Genomic DNA, 18,279 nt, shown 5'->3' with positions numbered 1-18,279 from the left:
TTGGTGGAACTGTGGAGGATAAGACTAGCCTTCGGGCTGAATACCCAGCATACATACTAGCATACCATCATCTATTGTTCCAGTACCACATAGCAAAGAGCTGCTGATTCCATCACCACCAATACAGACTACTTGTGAAAAGGAAATAGAGACAAATTCAAGTGAGAACAGTAATTTCAGTTTTAGTCATAAGAACAATTTTTATCCACAGCTCTTTACCCAACAGAAATTGGATGACCTTGTTAGGGAGTTACAACTGACCAAATCAAAGGCTGAACTCCTTACTTCCCATCATCTCGTCTGGGACAACCAAATCTCTTTAAGAGCCAAGAGAAATCTTTATTGGACCCACTTCATACCAGTAACAACCTATAGCATGAAACATGTACTATCAACAGCAGAAATGGTAGCAGTCTCCAACCAAATCAAGATTGAAGTAGTTTGGACACACAGAGATAGAGTTGCTAAAGAATGGTTTGAAAAGGATCTGGAAAGCAAGAGACATAGAGGCTGACCAGGGAAAACATGGATGTCGCCAAAGACCTATCTGTGTCGGTGTGACGTAAAACATATTTTAAAAAAATGACAACATGGATGTCCCAAATAAAGCAGGACCTGGAAAGAAGAGGTGTGGAATAATGCCTAGTCGAAGAAGAAGAAGAAGAAGAAGAAGAAGAAGAAGAAGAAGAAGATGTACCTGCATAGATGAAGGTGGAGAGCTCGTACTCTACACTCAGGCAGCTGGAGATGGAGGAGGATGATGATGGGGAGGAGGAGGAGAAGGAGGGTGATGGTGGTAGTGGTGAAGCTTCTATTAATAGCTGAACATCTTATGCTCCCTCAAAACCAAGAGAGAATGGGGGAGAGAATACAAATCTCAATCTCTGACTTGCTGCAGTTAATATATGCACCTTGTCAAGTTGAAGGGAGTTTGGACTTTACCTCAAATAAAAACATCGATATACTGGAATCAAAAGTGTACAAATTCTACTTTAGGCTTGCTTGCCCCAAGCAACTCTTCAACAAGCAGAGCAGCTTAGCTTATACATCACCAAAGCCAGAGTGCACGCGTACTGAGCATACAAGCCATAGCGATTACCCAGGGTTCGCAGGACCCGTTTGGACTGCCGGACTTTCTCGCGCGTGTGCATGCGTGCGTGTGTGTGTGTCCGTCCACATATTACATTCAGTGCAGCTCAGTTGCTTTTAGCAGTGCAACTAGCAGGAAAAGAGTGGGTCATGTGATGTTTACTATCTCTGGTCATCTCATGCACATGATTTACCACATAATTTGCGTCTATTCTCTTAATGTGGTCTTACTAATGGCAAAATCCTTTGCTTGAAATATGAAGCGGACCTCCTACGTTCATTTTGTACATCACCTGCCATGTGAATTTGAAGCTGTCTTATATAACAGATTTTTTTTTAACAAGTTTCATAGCTGTCATTGTCCTCGTCTCTTCTTTATTTTGCTTTTTATGCCCACATTAGCCTGCTGTATATGTTCAGCCTTCTCCTACCCTCCTTCCTAGTTTTCTGTCTTTGATTATATTTATCTCTTAACTCCTCATTCATATGTCTGCCATTTTTATTTTCCTACTAATTTTATAGATTCTTCTAGTAACAACAGTACTTCAATTCTTATCATCTTGCAGGCACCAACAAATTACTTGTGAATTCTATGAAGCAGCCATTTTTAAAGCTGAAAGGATTAGATACCAAGGAAGTAGAAAAATTGTATTTTCCTCCAACATTGACTCCATATTATTCATATGTCAAAGAAATTTTATCATTTCTACCAAATGGAGAAGTAATGACAGCCAGAAACATCCTTAGCCAGGACTTCACTTCCATGGACTTGGAATATTTACTGAGACCAGCTGTGTGAGTACAAATTCTTCTTTCAATCTTATTTGTCCTTGATAGTTTTTTTCTCTTTAAAATGTTATTTATTTCAATGTTAAGAATTTGTTTTTCCTGAACAGATAATACTGTTTCATACATAGATGAAGCAACAGAACAATGCATTCTATCAGAGTGCAAGAAGTACTAGGAGATGTAAAGAGATAATGTATGCAATGCAACCTCGAGATGATAAGGAATTGCAAGTTGTCCACTTCATGACCGTATCGATGAGTATAATCAACAAGTATAATTAAAGAACCACCTAATCGATACTTTATTTTTTGCCTTGAGCAAAATTTAATATACATTATCACTCATAGAACATGTTTCGACCACTTGGTGGTTATCATCAGCTGTATAAGGAAAACTTAGATGAAAAATATTGGACAATAAGCACAAGCGTTAATCTTTAGGTTATGCAAAATATATTTGCTGTGTTGATTGATTGGTTGGTTGGTTGATTGATTGATTGATTGATTGATTGATTGATTGATTGATTGATTGATTGATTGATTGATTGATTGATTGATTGATTGATTGATTGATTGATTGATTGATTGATTGATTGATTGGTAAAAGTTCTTTGGTATCTTCACTGTTATAAAATGGCAGTCATCTGGTTAGGGCAGCTTGCCTCACGTTATCATATCTTGGAAAGATGTTTATTCCGTGCTGCCTTGGGAATCTGTCTTTGTGCACGACCTAGTGTAGTAGCGATGTGACACGGTTTGATTGTTCATGCAATCCACAGAAGAAAACGGAAGTGGAGTTGTGTCATCATCTAGTACGTCATTTGAGGGAGGAGGGAGACTTAGCATCCCTGCGTACTGCTATGGAAAAAACAAATTTATTGCATCACAAACGTATCAGTAAACCCGAAATAGAAAACTTTTTAACTATCCTGGATTTCGTATTGAACCATAATTTCTTTTCTTTTCTTTTAATTAATAAAATATATCAGCAGGATGGATTACCAATGGGAGCACCGGCTTCTGGAATTTTGGCTAACATATACCTCGATTATTTGGAACACACTCAGATAGTAGGCCACATTGAAGGACTGGATCTATGGCTACGATATGTTGATGATACCTATGCCATAATAAATGGAGAAATCAATGACAGTCTAAGTATTCTAAATATTTTAAATGGTTTAGACCCTAAATTTACAGCCAAAGAAGAAGAATAAGAAGAAGATGGTATGCTCAATTTTCTAGATATTCAAACAATTTGGAAAAACAACATTTTCCAGTTTAAAATTTACAGAAAACCTACTTTTACACTGACCACAATAAAAACCTATTATTTACATCCCATTTCACAGCAGAAATCTGCTTACTGTAGTTTTGTCAACAGGGCCTTTGAAATACTGTTAACAGAAACTGACAGAAAGAAGGAACTATCTTTCATTCGTCAACAAGCCTTGCATAATGGTTTCAGTCTGAAATTCATCAACAAAATCATCTCTAAATGCAAATTTCATCAACAAATTAAACTTAAACAGCAATCAGAGAAGACTAAATTCACCTTTAATTACCCAAGGATTTATGAAATCACGAATTTGTTTAAGAAATACAACGCCAAAGTAGCTTTTTCAACCAAAAACAATATGAAACATTGATTCTTTAATCACAATAGAGCCAATAAACTTCAAGATGATGAATTCCAAGAATCTGGCATTTATAAGTTGACATGTACTCAGTGTAAAAAAACATATGTGGGAAAATCAGGAAGGAGCTTCATAATTAGATATCAGGAACACGTCAGTGCAGAGAAACACAGATTCTCTGCTATGGGAGCTCATATGAAAGAAGCGAACCACAAATTCACTAATATCAAACAGGACCTTCAAATCATAAGTAAGATCAATAAAGGAACACTAATGAACAACCTAGAAAACATCTACATTATTCTTTATAAATTAGAAAATGGGGAACGGAATCTTAATGAAATGAATGAGCAAAAAGACCTCTTATACGAGCACATCAGTAAATACATGGAATGGGTTGACAGACAACAAATAAGATGAAAAAGTGAAATAATCAAGCACGACATCGCGGAATCACTGCTAAGTCTCCCTCCTCCCTCAAATGACATACTAGATGATGACACAACTCCACTTCCCTTTTCTTCTGTGGATTGCACGAACAATCAAACCGTGTCACATCGCTACTACACTAGGTCGTGCACAAAGACAGATCCCCAAGGCAGCACGGAATGAACATCTTTCCAAGATATGATAACGTGAGGCAAGCTGCCCTAACCAGATGACCACCATTTTATAACAGTGAAGATACCAAAGAACTTTTACCAATCAGTCTGATGGTATCAACACTGAACCACCCTCAAGAAATGAGATAAAAGTAGTGATCAGCCAAATAAAGTATGGGAAGGCCCCAGGAGTGAATAATGTAGCACCTGAGCTTCTAACTGTGTACCCCGATATGACAGCCAATCTGTTGCATCCACTATCCACAAAAATTTGGAATAAGGAAAGAATGCCAAAGGAATGGAGAGAAGGACTCCTTGTGAAATTACCAAAGAAAGGTGACATGACCAACTGTCACAACTGGAGAGGTATCATCTTGCTCTCGATTCCCAGTAAAGTGATGACACGGGTGATCCTGAACAGGATAAAAGCAAGGATAGAAAACCAACTGCGCAATGAACTAGCAGGTTTCAGGTATAACCGTTCATGCATAGACCAAATAAACACTCTACGAATTATTATTGAACAGTTTAATGAATACATTTCTGGCCTATATCTTCTGTTTGTGGACTTCGAGAAGGCTTTTGATTCATTGAAAAGGAACACCATGTGGAGAACACTACAGAAATACGGCGTACCAACTAAAATCAGCAAAATCATCAAAGAGACTTACAACGACTTCATGTGTAAAGTAATCCATGAAGGGAAGCTTTCGGAGCCTTTCTCCATAAACTCTGGTGTGCTGCAGGGGGTGTGTCCTATCTCCAACTATCTTTCTCCTTGTTCTGGATGATATCATGAGGAAAGTTACGGAGGGAAGGCAAAGAGGCATCCAATGGGGATTGGGTGACAGATTGGAGGCTTTGGAGTATGCCGATGACTTATGCGTTATGCCTATTGACTCAAAAACATACTAATATGGAGGGAAAGATACAGGATCTGGAGAGAGAGAGGCTGGAGCAGTGGGCCTCAGGATAAATGCCCAGAAAACAAAAGCAATGAATATCAACGTGAAGAGCAAACGGAAATTTAGAGTCAGTGATGAAGACATTAAAGAAGTCAGAGTTTACATATCTTGGCAGTGTGGTTGCGTAGGATGGAGGAGCAGCTTCTGATGTTAAAATGAGAATCCACAAAGCAAATGTGGCATTCATACAACTCTATCCGATATGGAGGGCCAGAGAAATATCAGTGAAAACCAAACTTCGCATTTTCTGAACAAATGTAAAAACAGTACTGTTATATGATTGTGAAACCTGGAAAGTTACCTCAGAGATTATTCATAAACTACAGGTATTCGTAAACAGATGCTTAAGGAGAATGAAACATATTTTCTGGCCAAAAGTAATTTCAAATGAAGATCTTTGGAAACAAACAGAAGAAGAGCCCATTGGCATATAAATCAAGCGGAAGAAGTGGAAATGGATCGGCCACACATTGCGGAAGCAGCAGGATGCAGTGGAGAGAAAGGCTCTGTTTTGGAACCCCCAAGGACAACGGAAGAGAGGTAGACCCAGGAAGTCATGGAGACGCAGTGTGATGGAGGAGGCAAAACAAGAAGGGAAGACCTTTGGAGACCTCAAGACCCTGGCTCAAAATAGGATACGCTAGCGCTGCTTTGTCGAAGCCCTATGCTCTGCAAAAGAGTAAAAGGAAATAAGTCAGGTAAGTCAATGAAATAATAAGGGAGATTGAAGGTTCTGAGATTTTTATTCTTAATGATGTAGAGTATCTTAATAAGCTAAAATAATCTTACATGTCAAAATAGTAGTATTCATGCTTTTGCTTGAGGTCTATATTAATAATATAGGGTACCAGAGCTCTGTGGTCGTTTCCGAGAAGACATAAATTCCTATTCTCTCAAAGTCCTTTCGCTCTTATTGCAGTACCTTGTCCAGCTGTCTGGAACTTACTTGTGTGTACAAAAGTTAAATCACAGCTGAATGGCTCTCCCATGGCAGTCATTAAATATTTATTTTAAAAATTGTACGGGGTTAAGTTTAAAGACCACAGAACTTTATCTAAACCTGATGAACGAAAATCATTATATTCTTGGTCTATCAGAAAGCTAGTTAATAAATTCCATTAGTAGCTCAGAGCTGTTTGATGAGATGCTCATAGTATTTGGAAGGGACTGTAATCCTGTTATCACTGATAAGGATCTTGGCAGAGGAGTTACTCTTGCAGTTAACAGTAAACACAAAACCATTCAAATCGATTTAGAAACAGATCTAGAAATTGTCTGTGTTAAACTCTTAATTAATAATTTCTTTATGGCACTAAATTAATTAAATATGAAGGGTTTGGTACAATTATAGAAACACCCACTCCACTCCTCTAAATTCCGGCACCTTGATGTCTCTGAAAACCATAAAAGTAGTTAGTGGGACGTAAAGCATATAACATTTTTTATTATTAACTTTATGAACATGATGAACCTTAAAAACCTCACCAAAGTAATTAACATTAACTGTAAATTTCTTGACATAGTACTCTCATCCGTTTCTGCAATAACATGATATATGCATTCCCATAGGGAATCTGAAATATTTGTCTTGAATGTGTAAATTCATAATTCCATTATCGGACATTATAAATTTTCCAGCTTACTCATTTTTGGCTGCCAGCGTTTCGCCCAGTATGCCAATTAGAGCTCGTCATATTGAATAGGTGGAACACTTTCCTCATTTGAATTGTAATTATCTTAAGTACAGACCACTGTAAAAATTATAACTTTATGAAAACATAAACAACGCCCTCCTGGCATATCTATTATTAAAAAATGGCAAAGTTATTATGAATAACGAATCCATAGCAGACAATTTAGTGGACTATTTTTCTTCATTGTAAGCCCAGGAAAATGGACATTATGAATTAAATGTAACCCCCTCCCCCTTATTGGAGGACTCACTGCTTAGTACACTGCACATCATAGAAATCAATTTAGCTGAAGTTATACAAGCTATTCGCAAAATGAAACCTAAGAGGTCTGCAGGTCCAGGTCAGATACCACTGTATATAATTAAAGGTTGTGCAAATATATTAGCTTATCCTATACCAATTATATTTAATATTTACTTTTGCACCAATACTTTTCCTAGTCTCTGAGAAACTGTGAAAGTCAGTCCTGTTCACCAGATCGGAAGATAGCTGTATACTCAACAATTATCGGCCTGTTGCAATACTCTCTGTGGTTGCAAATATTGAATGAGAGAATATTTCACCATGTGCAACATGCCACAAGTGATTTCCAACATGGCTTCATGCCTCGAAGATCCAGAGTTACAAACTTAATGGAATTCCCCCATAAAGTTCCGAAGGCTGTGGGTAATGCAAACCAGGTCGATGCTATCTACACAGATATTTCCAAAGCATTTGACAAAGTGAAACATGATGTGCTTTTATATAAACTAGCAAATTTTAGATTTCTATAATTTATTGAAATTATTTGCTTCATATTTCTGTGACAGACATTAATCTGTCAAAAATTCAAACTTCCCGTGCTTCACTACGGAATTCTGCATTGTATACAGAATTCTAGATGAAGGCGTGTACACGTTGTGAATAAGATTTTATTAAATTGCATAATAACAGAAGTACTTAAAAATTTAATTTTATGCGCTTCCCTTTACTACCATTTCATCCAGTGTGAATAAAATTGATTTATGTCCTAGATTGTAGTACCTTATTCCCAGACTTTACATAGTAATTTTCATTAAATTGTGTTCACCCATTTTATCGTGGTTCGGCGTTGATATGGACTTCGCAACAAAAATTGAAATTCATGAATATCTGTGTTATCATAGCAGGTACGCAAAACGTATAAGACATAAATGATGGGAAATATAATTCTATATAACTTTAGTTATGAAGCAACTATCATTAGGACCACTAATAACATAAATATTTGAGAATTACATTTCAGGCCTTTCCCTTAACTACAGTTATATTCAGCGTAAATAAAATTTATTTATAGTCTAGATGGTAGTGCATCATTACCCAACTTTACATACCGATTTTCATTAAATTCTCTTCAGCCATTTTCTCATCAGACAGAGATGATGAAAAATTAAAAAGTGCATTTCCATCTTACTGTGGACACAGCCAATACAGTAATACCATTATTTTTAAATTCTGAGCAATGTACAGACAAAACTCTTATTTTATATATACGGGGTGTTTGAAAAAGGACTCCCTAGTTTTATTGTTTCCTAGACTCTGTACAAAGTGACATACACTATTCTAGTTTGTGGTGTGTGATTCATCAGTTCTCCAAGCTTGGCTCCTCTGCAGTTGATAGGTCTGCTTGACCTTGAGACGGCGCCAGTGCTGTTTCCTCTGTTCCTTCAGTTCAGTTCAGGCATGCGTGCAGTGGTGCGGTGCAGTGCAGAGCAACCACCTACTGCAAAAACCATCCGTCATTGGCTACTTTCAAGGAAACCGGTAGTGTTTTAAAAGAAAAATCACCAGGTAGACCGAGAACTTCTGAAGATGTTGAACAGATCCGTGTTTCGTGTGTTCGGAGCCCAAAGAAGTCATTGAGGCGGAAAAGGGGCTTGTGTTTTTCCAACAAGATGGCGCCCCACCTCATTACAGTAACCATGTGCATGCGGCTCTTGACACTCGCTTTCCAGGAAGGTGGATAGGCAGGGCTGGCCCAATACCTTTGCCACCACGAAGCCCAGACGTAACCCCAATGGATTTTTTCTTTTGGGATCACATAAAAGATGTTGTGCACGGTGAAAAGATATGAGACATCAATCATTTACCGGAAAGAATCGTCGCGGCGTTTGGGACAGTTACACCTGAAACTTTGGTGAATATGTGGCGAGAAGTGGAATATCGTCTCAACGTGTGCAGGGCAACAAATGGATCCCACGTTGAAGTCTACTAACATTAAACAAAACTTGAAGGAACCCTCTTTCATGGTATGTATTCACTGATGTAGTTTCCACTTATTTCCCCATTAAATTTATACTTAGAACTAGGGAGTTCTTTTTCAAACACCATGTATATAGATGATAAAGTTAAAATATTTAGAAGTATCCAACAGGAAAATTATTGCAGATTATTACAAGAAGACCTAAATAATATTATGCATTAGATCTTGATCAGCCACTTGGATTTTAACACAAATAAACTAAGAAACCACCCAGAGGTACAGTAATATCTAAGTATCAGATTTTAGACAGAGAATTGACTGTTGTAAAGTCGTATAAAGATCTTGGTGTCAAGTTTGATTCCAAATTAACATTTTGAAGATATATATAATTGAAACTGCTGCAAAAACATGTAAAATGTTGGGATTTACCAGTAGAATTTCCAGAGATTTTGGAAATCCCAAAAGTATGGCTATTTTATATAACGTATGTCCAAAGCTGGCTGGAATATGTGTCCATAATTTGGAATCCCTGGTTCTCAAAATATACAGAGGAGTCCAGAAAAATGTAGATACTCTTTGATAATCAATATTAATGGAACAAAATGACATACCATTACATTTCTTGCACAAGGGGGGGCAAATTATTTTATGTGTTCAAAGTGACCCCCATTAGCAGCCAAACAACATCTACTCCACTGAACTGCTGACCGAACTATGGCTGTCATTGTTTCTGGCGTGAGAACCACACAGGACGCCTCAATGGTTTCTCGTAGCTCGTTCATTGTAGCTGGCTTTTGTTGATAAACTTCGTTTTTCAAGGTTCCCCGTAGGTAGAAGTCAAGAGGCGTAAGACCGTTGTGGGTACTCAACAGCTCCTCTTCGACCTATCCATCGTCCAGATAGATTTTCATCCAAGTAGGCTTTGACATCTCTGTGGTAATGAGGCAGAGCGCCATCTTGTTGTAGGTAAAATCTTTCATTTCCAAACACCTCCCAGGTGGCATGTAAAATCGATGTTTGCAGCATATGAACATACACCGCACCAGTTACGGTACCTTCAAAGAAGAATGGGCCAATCAAACTGTGTGATGGCAGACCACACCACTCCACACCACACCGGGTAGATTAACATCTTTGTCCACGTGAATGTGAGGATTTTCAGGAGCCCAGTACATGCAGTTATGGTGGTTTACGGTACCATTCAGTGGGAATTGCGCTTCGTCAGACCAGATAACCATCCCTGCAAACTGTTTGTCCTCACAAAGTGTGCATTCAAACCACTCGCAGTACTCCATCCTTCGATCCAGGTCGTCTTCGTTCATAGTGTGCAGTGATCTTGGAATGTACACTTTCCACTTTGCAGCCTTCAGAATTCATCGTACGGTTGAACAGCTTACTCCGCTTTTACGAGCACCCTGATTCACTGATTTTTGAGGTGATTTAGTAAAATGTTGCAACACAGCAGTGCTGGAAGCTGGACTTGATGTTTATGGTTGGCCAGACCTTTTCTTATGTACTTCCTGAACTGTACCATCGGCTTCAAATTTCTCCCGAATATGATAAATTGTTGTACGTGTTTTTGGCTGAGTTCTGTACACATTATGCCATTGCCATTGTACCTCCATCATATTTTCATACTTTCAGTACCACTTTAATACGGCTTTGCGTTGCTCAAGCAACAATCTTACTTCATTCAATGTTGCACTGTCATCTGCTGAAAAACATGGGCTAAGATTGTCACGCCATTCACCTGACCATCATCTGTAGAGAAAACAATGGACTATGTTACTGGGCAAAAATTGCAACAATATGTCATTTTGTTCCAAAGATATTAACTATCAAAGAGTGTGTACATTTTTCTGGACTCCTCTGTAGTTCTGCCCTTGAAATGGTACAAAATAAATTCATCAGGCGGCATCTACAGTGTAAAATTACCTGCAAATATCCTAAATGTGACAGCTGTGACAAATTACTAAATTCACTAGATTGTGTACACGATGTAAAATTACATTCCTCATTTTTACTTTCAAACTATTCAGTAATTTTGTATATAGTCCATCACAATTCAACATTCGTGTCCCTCCCACTACAACATGTCCACTGCCCAAAAATTGTACCTTAATTAAGGCCACGGCCGCTTCCTTCCCACTCCTATTCCTTTTCTATCCCATCGTCGCCATAAGACCTATCTGTGCCTGTGCGACGTAAAACAGATTCTAAAAAAAAACTTATTTATCTTTGCAAGATAATCGTATGTAAACAATACTAGAATTTCTAAGACTGAAGATTAATAGTTTTGGATAATAACGGTGTACTCGATGCATTTCTATGACCTTCCTTCCTGAAACTTATTATTCGGAGTATCCACAAACATTAAGCCCATGTCCAATAGTTAATTGAATTGTTGAATAGCATTGAGGATATATACCAGTACCTCATTATGTATATCACACATCATGTTTGTGTTTGATACTGTAATAGTGTCCCTGCTTTTTAATGCAACTTTAGATGATGTTTGGAAATTATATGTGTAGAATGTCTTAACTTCTGCATTAGTTTATTTGAATTTGAAAACTATATGTATGAAATGTTTTAGTTTTAAAACCATATACAATTAAGTGCAATAGTATTAATGTATCTATCACTCGTGTTCCTTATTATTGGGTTTGTACCTCTCAGGATCACAATAAATAAATAAATAAATAAATAAATAAATAAATAAATAAATAAAATGTCATTTAATATTATTGTTATAGTTTGATGAATTTCTTCTTTGACCTTTTTACATTCTATCATGAAAGGTAAAGATTTACCTCTTTTTATGTTAATGTATTCTTAATTCAGATCATATATAGAGAGATAGGAACATGTTTATTCCTTTCCATTACTTATATTGACCTGGAAAGTTATCACCAGTATTCATTTTTATCTCTTTTTTTGTCTCTTCCCTTTTCCTGTGTTTTTCCAGCTTTCTTCCTGTCCTAAACTTTCCAAATCAAGACTGAAGATCTATCAAGATGGCCCTTCAATGATTGTTGAAGCTCACCCTCCTGATGAAGCTGAAAGAAGCTCATCAGGCCCTGAGTAGAAATGAAGAAAAAATGGGATTAATACGGAAAGCCTGTGCTTCAGTGTACGAAGATGTGGAGGTTGTCCTTGTCCTTGCATGCATTCTTGGTTGTCGTTTTTTTTTTTTTCTATTGCTCTCTCTTCTCTTGTTGGCCTATCATTATGTTTATCCCGTTATTTATTCCTTTTCATGTGCCTGACTTTTTATATGTAACTTAATTTGTCACTTGTTTTTTCCTTTCCATTACTTGTTTTCTTACTTAATTTACTCATTTCTTTTGTCTTGACTACATGCTTAATTACCTGATTGTTCTATTTATGATTTGCTGTTTCTTTTAAGTTTACTTGTCTGATAAGGTAATAATTATTTGCAAATATTTATACTGAAATAAATATTTTTCTAGGTTGCAGAACTGTGCAGAGTCCAAAAATATCAAGATCTGTGTGAAAAAGAAATCTGCTCAGCATACATCAAAGACTGTCAAGCCAATTAAGAAACTTGAAAAAAAATTCTCAGTTTCACATGAGAATCTAGTTTATATTGACATTGTGAAGGGAAAGTTCATGCAGTCATCACAGGATAAGTATCCTAGGAGGAAAAGTGATACAGTGAGAAAAGAAAATATGATTGTGTGTAGAGACAAAGAAGACTTTAGTGTAAATGGTACTAGATTGGGTGGTTCTGATGAAAACTTGGCTACGAGCCAGGACAAAAATCGTAAGCAAAATTTGTGCGAAGTTGACCAGTTGCTGCAGTTAAATGATGATAGATCAAGGGAATCGGTTGGAAGATTAACAAGAAGCAAAAGGCATAGGATAAAAAGAAATATGTGTAAAGACATAAGAACACTGATGCCAAATGATGATAAATCCAGTGAAGATTCAGTTGTTTGTTGTGAAGGTGAGAGAGGAACCACAAAATTCCATAAAGATTACAGAACAGAATTAAACAGTGACAACGAAGTACATCTGATAAATGAAAATAGATTAGATAATTCTAGGGAAGCATTGTCTAAAAGTAGTGGGAGTGCGAGAAGGAAAGGAAAGTTGTGTAAAAGCCTTGGGACATTACAACTGGATGGTGATAAATCAAGTCATTGTGGTGAAGACTCAGTTGTTAATAGGTTAAATCAGGAAAGTACTGATGCTGTTGACAATACCATTAATCAAGGTACTATGCCCACAACCTCTATTGGATCATCATGCCAGAAGACTAAAAAATTAAAGCATTTGCCATTCAACACTCTTCCTGATGAAGCAAAGATGGTGTTGTTCAAACATCTAGCTGTATCTCCAGAAAAGGAACCGAGTGAGTCTTTAGATACGAAACTCGAGTTGCATCTACCATACCCGCAGTATTGGATGTTACAAAGCTCTGTTGAGCACATGGATGAAAATACATTTGAATACAAAGTTTTTAGTAAACTACCCCTCTCATTCTCATGGCTTCTTGCTGAATGTGCTCAAATGCTCGAGATGTCAAAGATGGAACTGTACCATGAAATTGTGATGGTGGAATCTCTTTGTGCTGATATATTAGGACAGTAACTTGAAGGAGTAATTCTTCAGTACTCAAGATTTCCTAATACTTGTAGGTTGTCAAAGCACATTTGTTTATACACTCGCTGGCCAAAAAAAGCCAAACACTACGTATTTCAGACATGTAATTTTAGTCCATTTGAAACATTGTTTAAATTTAATGTTATGACATTACAACAATATGGCAATGTATCATAAGTTAATTAACCCATTTGAGAAGTTTCAGCACAGTAATTGATAACCATTATTGATTGTGACAGTCGCAACACCAATTAGTGCTGTTTCAAGCCTTTGGACAAGAATAACCATAAACATCTGTCTTAAGGTTCATTGCTGTGAATTCTCATGCTGCGTATTTTTTGTGGTTATTACATCTTTTCTACAACAGTTAGTCTCTCTTCTAAGTCAGGTCATAATGGCTCTTTTTGACTGAAAACCCAGCAAGGACTGTGGCATTGGTGAAGGATGGGTGCAGTATACACTATGTAACAGATGTTAAAAGGCATGTCTTGTTCTACCATCATCATCATCATCATCATCATCATCATCATCATCATCCTAAACCACCTCCACTTTCCCGGGTGTGGTATATGAGTCTCCTCCATCTCGTCCTGTCCTTGTACCATTCCTCCTCCACCATCTTGTCCCAATTATGACCTCTCAGCAGTACATCGTTCTTAACTAAATCTATCCATTTCCTTCATGGCCTTCCCACAGGTCGTCGTCTTTCTACTTTTCTGTCAAATTCCTTCCTTGCAGTTCTATTAACTGGCATACTCTTCATGTGACCAAACCACTTCAGTCTTTATATCTGAATCTTATTGAGGAGAGAATCATCTATTCCTACTTCTTTTCTAATTTTCTCATTTCTAATCTTGTCTTTCCTGGTTTTCTGGATCATAGTGCGTAGGAATTTCATTTCAGCTGCCTGGAGCTTGGAATTATCTCTATTGGTCAGTGTTGTGGTTTCGAGATTGAATGTAAGAATTGGTTTATAATAGGACTTGTACAATGTCATTTTTGTTTTCATAGGTATTTGCTCATCCCACAGCAGGTGTCGTACCTGGTGGTAAAATTGTGTTGCCTTATTGATTTGATTGTTCACCTATGTTTTGCTAGGTTGTCATTTGATAGAACGCTATCCAAGTATTTGAAAACTGTAACGCTGTCCAGTTGGTCTTCATTTAACATGACTATTGGTTCTGCTCCTTCCTCATACACTTTCATCATCACCTTCTTGGTTTTACTGATGTTTAAACCATATTTCTTAAACTCCTCATTCCAGCTTTGCATTCTCTTTCCCAATTCTTCTTCTGAGTCACTCCAGATCGCAACATCATCTGCAAATGTGAAGGCTTTGATATCTCCATGTTCTTTCCTTTTAATAGATTTCATTATACATCCATCACAATAATAAACAGAAGTGGTGACAATGAGCTTCCCTTCCGCACTCCTCTCTTTGTTTCAAACCAGTCCGACAAACCACGTTCTACTTGAATACAACTTCTATTCCCACTATACAACATTTTGACTTTGTCTATGAGGCTGTCTCTCACTTGAAGTTCTTTCATGCATTGCCAAATTCTTTCCCTTGGTACACTGTCATAGGCTTTCTCATTGTCCAAAAATATTAGAAATAAAGGCTTGTTCTTCGCCCAGTATTTTTCCATTAGCATCTTGATTGCAAATATAAGGTCTGTAGTTGACCTTCCTTGTCTGAAACCATACTGCTCTATGTAGGATGCTAAATAGTTTATTATGTCACCCATTCAATACATTAGAATACATAGAATACAATACATCTAATGTATTGAATAGGTGACATAATAAACTATTTAGCATCCTACATATAGTATCTTCAGTACGGATCAGTAATGATATTTATCAGTTGCAACCATACTGTCTTCTTCCAAAATTGGTTCAACAATATCTCTGATTCGGTCTCTGTTATTTTTTCCAATATTTTCAGGACATGAGACAGTAGTGTAATACCACAATAATTAGTACATTTTCGTTGGTTTCCTTTCTTGAACAGAGGTACAATGATGCCCATCTTCCAGTCCTCAGGAATAGTATTTTCCTCCCATATCTTGTTGAGCAGTCTATAGAGCCATTGGATTCCTGGAATTTCCACCGCTTTCAGCATATCTGCACTTAGTTCATATATGCCCACTGCCTTTCCTTTCTTCATGCTCTTGAGCGCATTTTCAACCTTTCAAATACCATATACAGGACTATTAAAAGGTTCAGACAGGACAATGTCTACATCAGGAGGCCCAGTTCTGGTTGTAGGAGAAGCACTACTGAGCGTGATGATCTCTTTCTAGTAACGCAAATTCTTTGTGATCGACACACAACAGCTGTGGAGGCCAGCAAGTACGGGGCACAAACATCAGCAAAAGGAAAGTAAGGAGGAGGTTGTATGAAGTGGATTCAAAGTTCAAGAGGCCTGCTGCAGGACCTCTGCTTACACATGAGCACCATGCCTCTTGGATGCAATTTACCATGTGGCATACTGACAATCGAAGAAGACGGCAATCAATCAACTGAAGCCACAACACCGCAGCCCAAGTCTTCGACTGTCAGCGCGGCCACCAAAGAGATAAGAGGCGCCTCCCAGCGTGAATCACGCCAACTACGGAGGGAAGGGCCTCGATAAAACACAAACACAGAATGGGGAAGCGATGTAATCTAGGCAAGGCCAATAGGTCAACGACCATAACAGAGGGTGGAAGGAATAAGGGCCGAGCAATTCACTATAATAACACACTCCATCACACTTGAAGACCAAAATTTAATATAATATAAGAAGGAAAATAAGTCAGGTGGGTGGTACAATTTAAATATATAAAGCAAATTGAAAACAATTAAGTTTAAAAAAAGGAAATCTAATTGACAACGCTCATCTACAAAATTACCTCCAAGCGTGATCATCATACCAACAGTTTCAACCAAATTTAAAGGTTCAATAATATTTTCCAGACGGAATTAACTTCGGTTTGACTTTGAGGTTCATTACAATTTACTGTTCGAGCTCGAACCCATCTTCCTTTAAAAGAAGATATAATAATAATTATTATTATTATTTTCAGAGTCATTAATATTTTAGGTGCACCTATTTGGGTATGCGCGCGCACATCCCTATTAAAATTACCCAAACAATTTACCAAATTTTTTTGTACAATTAAAAGCCAACAGGCATTAATACAATAAATTATTAAATGTTTGAGGTCCCTCAGTGAGCATGGAAGCATTTCAAAAGAAAACATTTAACCGCATCCCCTAACAGATCGACAATGTCCAGAAGAAACATTAAGCTAGGCAAAAATTAAGAAAGAGCCCACATCAAAATAAAACAATGAATGATTGAAGGAAATCAATAATAATAAGGTAGCACAATAATACAGAAGCAATTAAAACTCATCTCGTGACCCAGTTCATCACACCAACAGCCTAAGTACGCCACACAACAACGAAGGTCAGCACATCTCGAGTATTGTTATAACACTGACCACACCGCGATAATGCAAACTAATCAAACCGTTATCAGAAAAACAAAAGACGGAACATACTCCAACGATGCAATAAAATGAAGTATAGCATTAGAACAGTAACTTTAAATCAACATTTAGAGAAAAGAAGAATTAAAATAATAATAATAAAAGAAGAAAATTAATTTAAAAAAAGAAAATGTATAAAATTCACTTCAGCCCAAAACACGCTTCAGTATTCACCTGGGTTTAAAATCAACAACGTTACATTAATTTTAAATACTCCGTCACCTTTATGAAGCTAATGATACACAGATACAGTAATTTAACTTGTCACAGCTCCTGTTTAAAGAGCAGGTCGTTTTAAAACCACATGCTTCTTGTGATTTAGAAATATGTCCTTTCAATTTAAATTATGAACTTGCCCGAAAATGACATACCAGCTTGGGCATGGTTAAAACTTGCAGAATTAAATAATTTCACCCACAAAATGTTCACTCAAACCCTTAAAATGGTCGGAAGGCGAATGGTATCTTCCGTCCAAAAAACATAATTAGTATTATATGCCTAGCCGACATTTTGAATTTCGTTCACCAGAAAGTTTGACGAAGCCATTCTCATCAATCTCGCCGAAACAGTTTATATAACATATTAAGTTGGACTTGCCAAGGTGATGAGGCTGTTCCACAATATTAAATAACTTTTAAAACTTACGTCCGTGGTGACGTTATACCCATGTATTACGGCATGCTTCAATAGTGAAAGGAACTGTCGCATTAAAACTTTTAAAATAAGAACTGCACACAATAAGTATCAACCACCCACCACTAACAGTACTTTAATTCACCACAAAGGCTCACATTAGGGTGGTTTGAAAACACACACAGACCGTCTGCTGGCCACAGTAACAGCAGTCCTCTCCCAAGCCATCTTTCCTGAAGCGAAACTGGCCACCAACAACACGGTATCCGCTGCTTACGCTAGGGGGCGCTGTGGAAAACAGTCAACAGTCAAGTCGCACGCTAACCAATACCAATTTCACAACAACAAAGCCCTACGGAATATCCAATGGTTGATGGATCAACCTACCATTATATTACGATACACACCAATAAGAACCTCAACTGCATGACAATTAGTTATCGCAGTGTTGCGTTTCATTGGGCAAGGTTAAACAATGGATT

General features: G+C 37.4%; 1 protein-coding gene across 1 annotated transcript in view; it reads left to right on the top strand.

Annotated features, from left to right (window-relative positions):
• The window catches only part of TAF1B (TATA box-binding protein-associated factor RNA polymerase I subunit B), a 193,794-nt gene that overhangs the window by 165,610 nt on the left and 9,905 nt on the right, over nucleotides 1–18,279 (top strand). The window contains exon 10 of the mRNA XM_067151370.2: nucleotides 1,656–1,884. Within this exon, the coding sequence (XP_067007471.1) occupies nucleotides 1,656–1,884 (229 nt within the window). The remainder of the gene's footprint in view (nucleotides 1–1,655; nucleotides 1,885–18,279) is intronic.

The sequence above is a fragment of the Anabrus simplex genome, chromosome 7 (assembly GCF_040414725.1).
Source record: "Anabrus simplex isolate iqAnaSimp1 chromosome 7, ASM4041472v1, whole genome shotgun sequence".
NCBI lineage: Eukaryota > Metazoa > Arthropoda > Insecta > Orthoptera > Tettigoniidae > Anabrus > Anabrus simplex.
The sequence above is the reverse complement of the archived record's forward strand: the minus strand, read 5'-3'. Positions and strand labels throughout refer to the sequence as shown.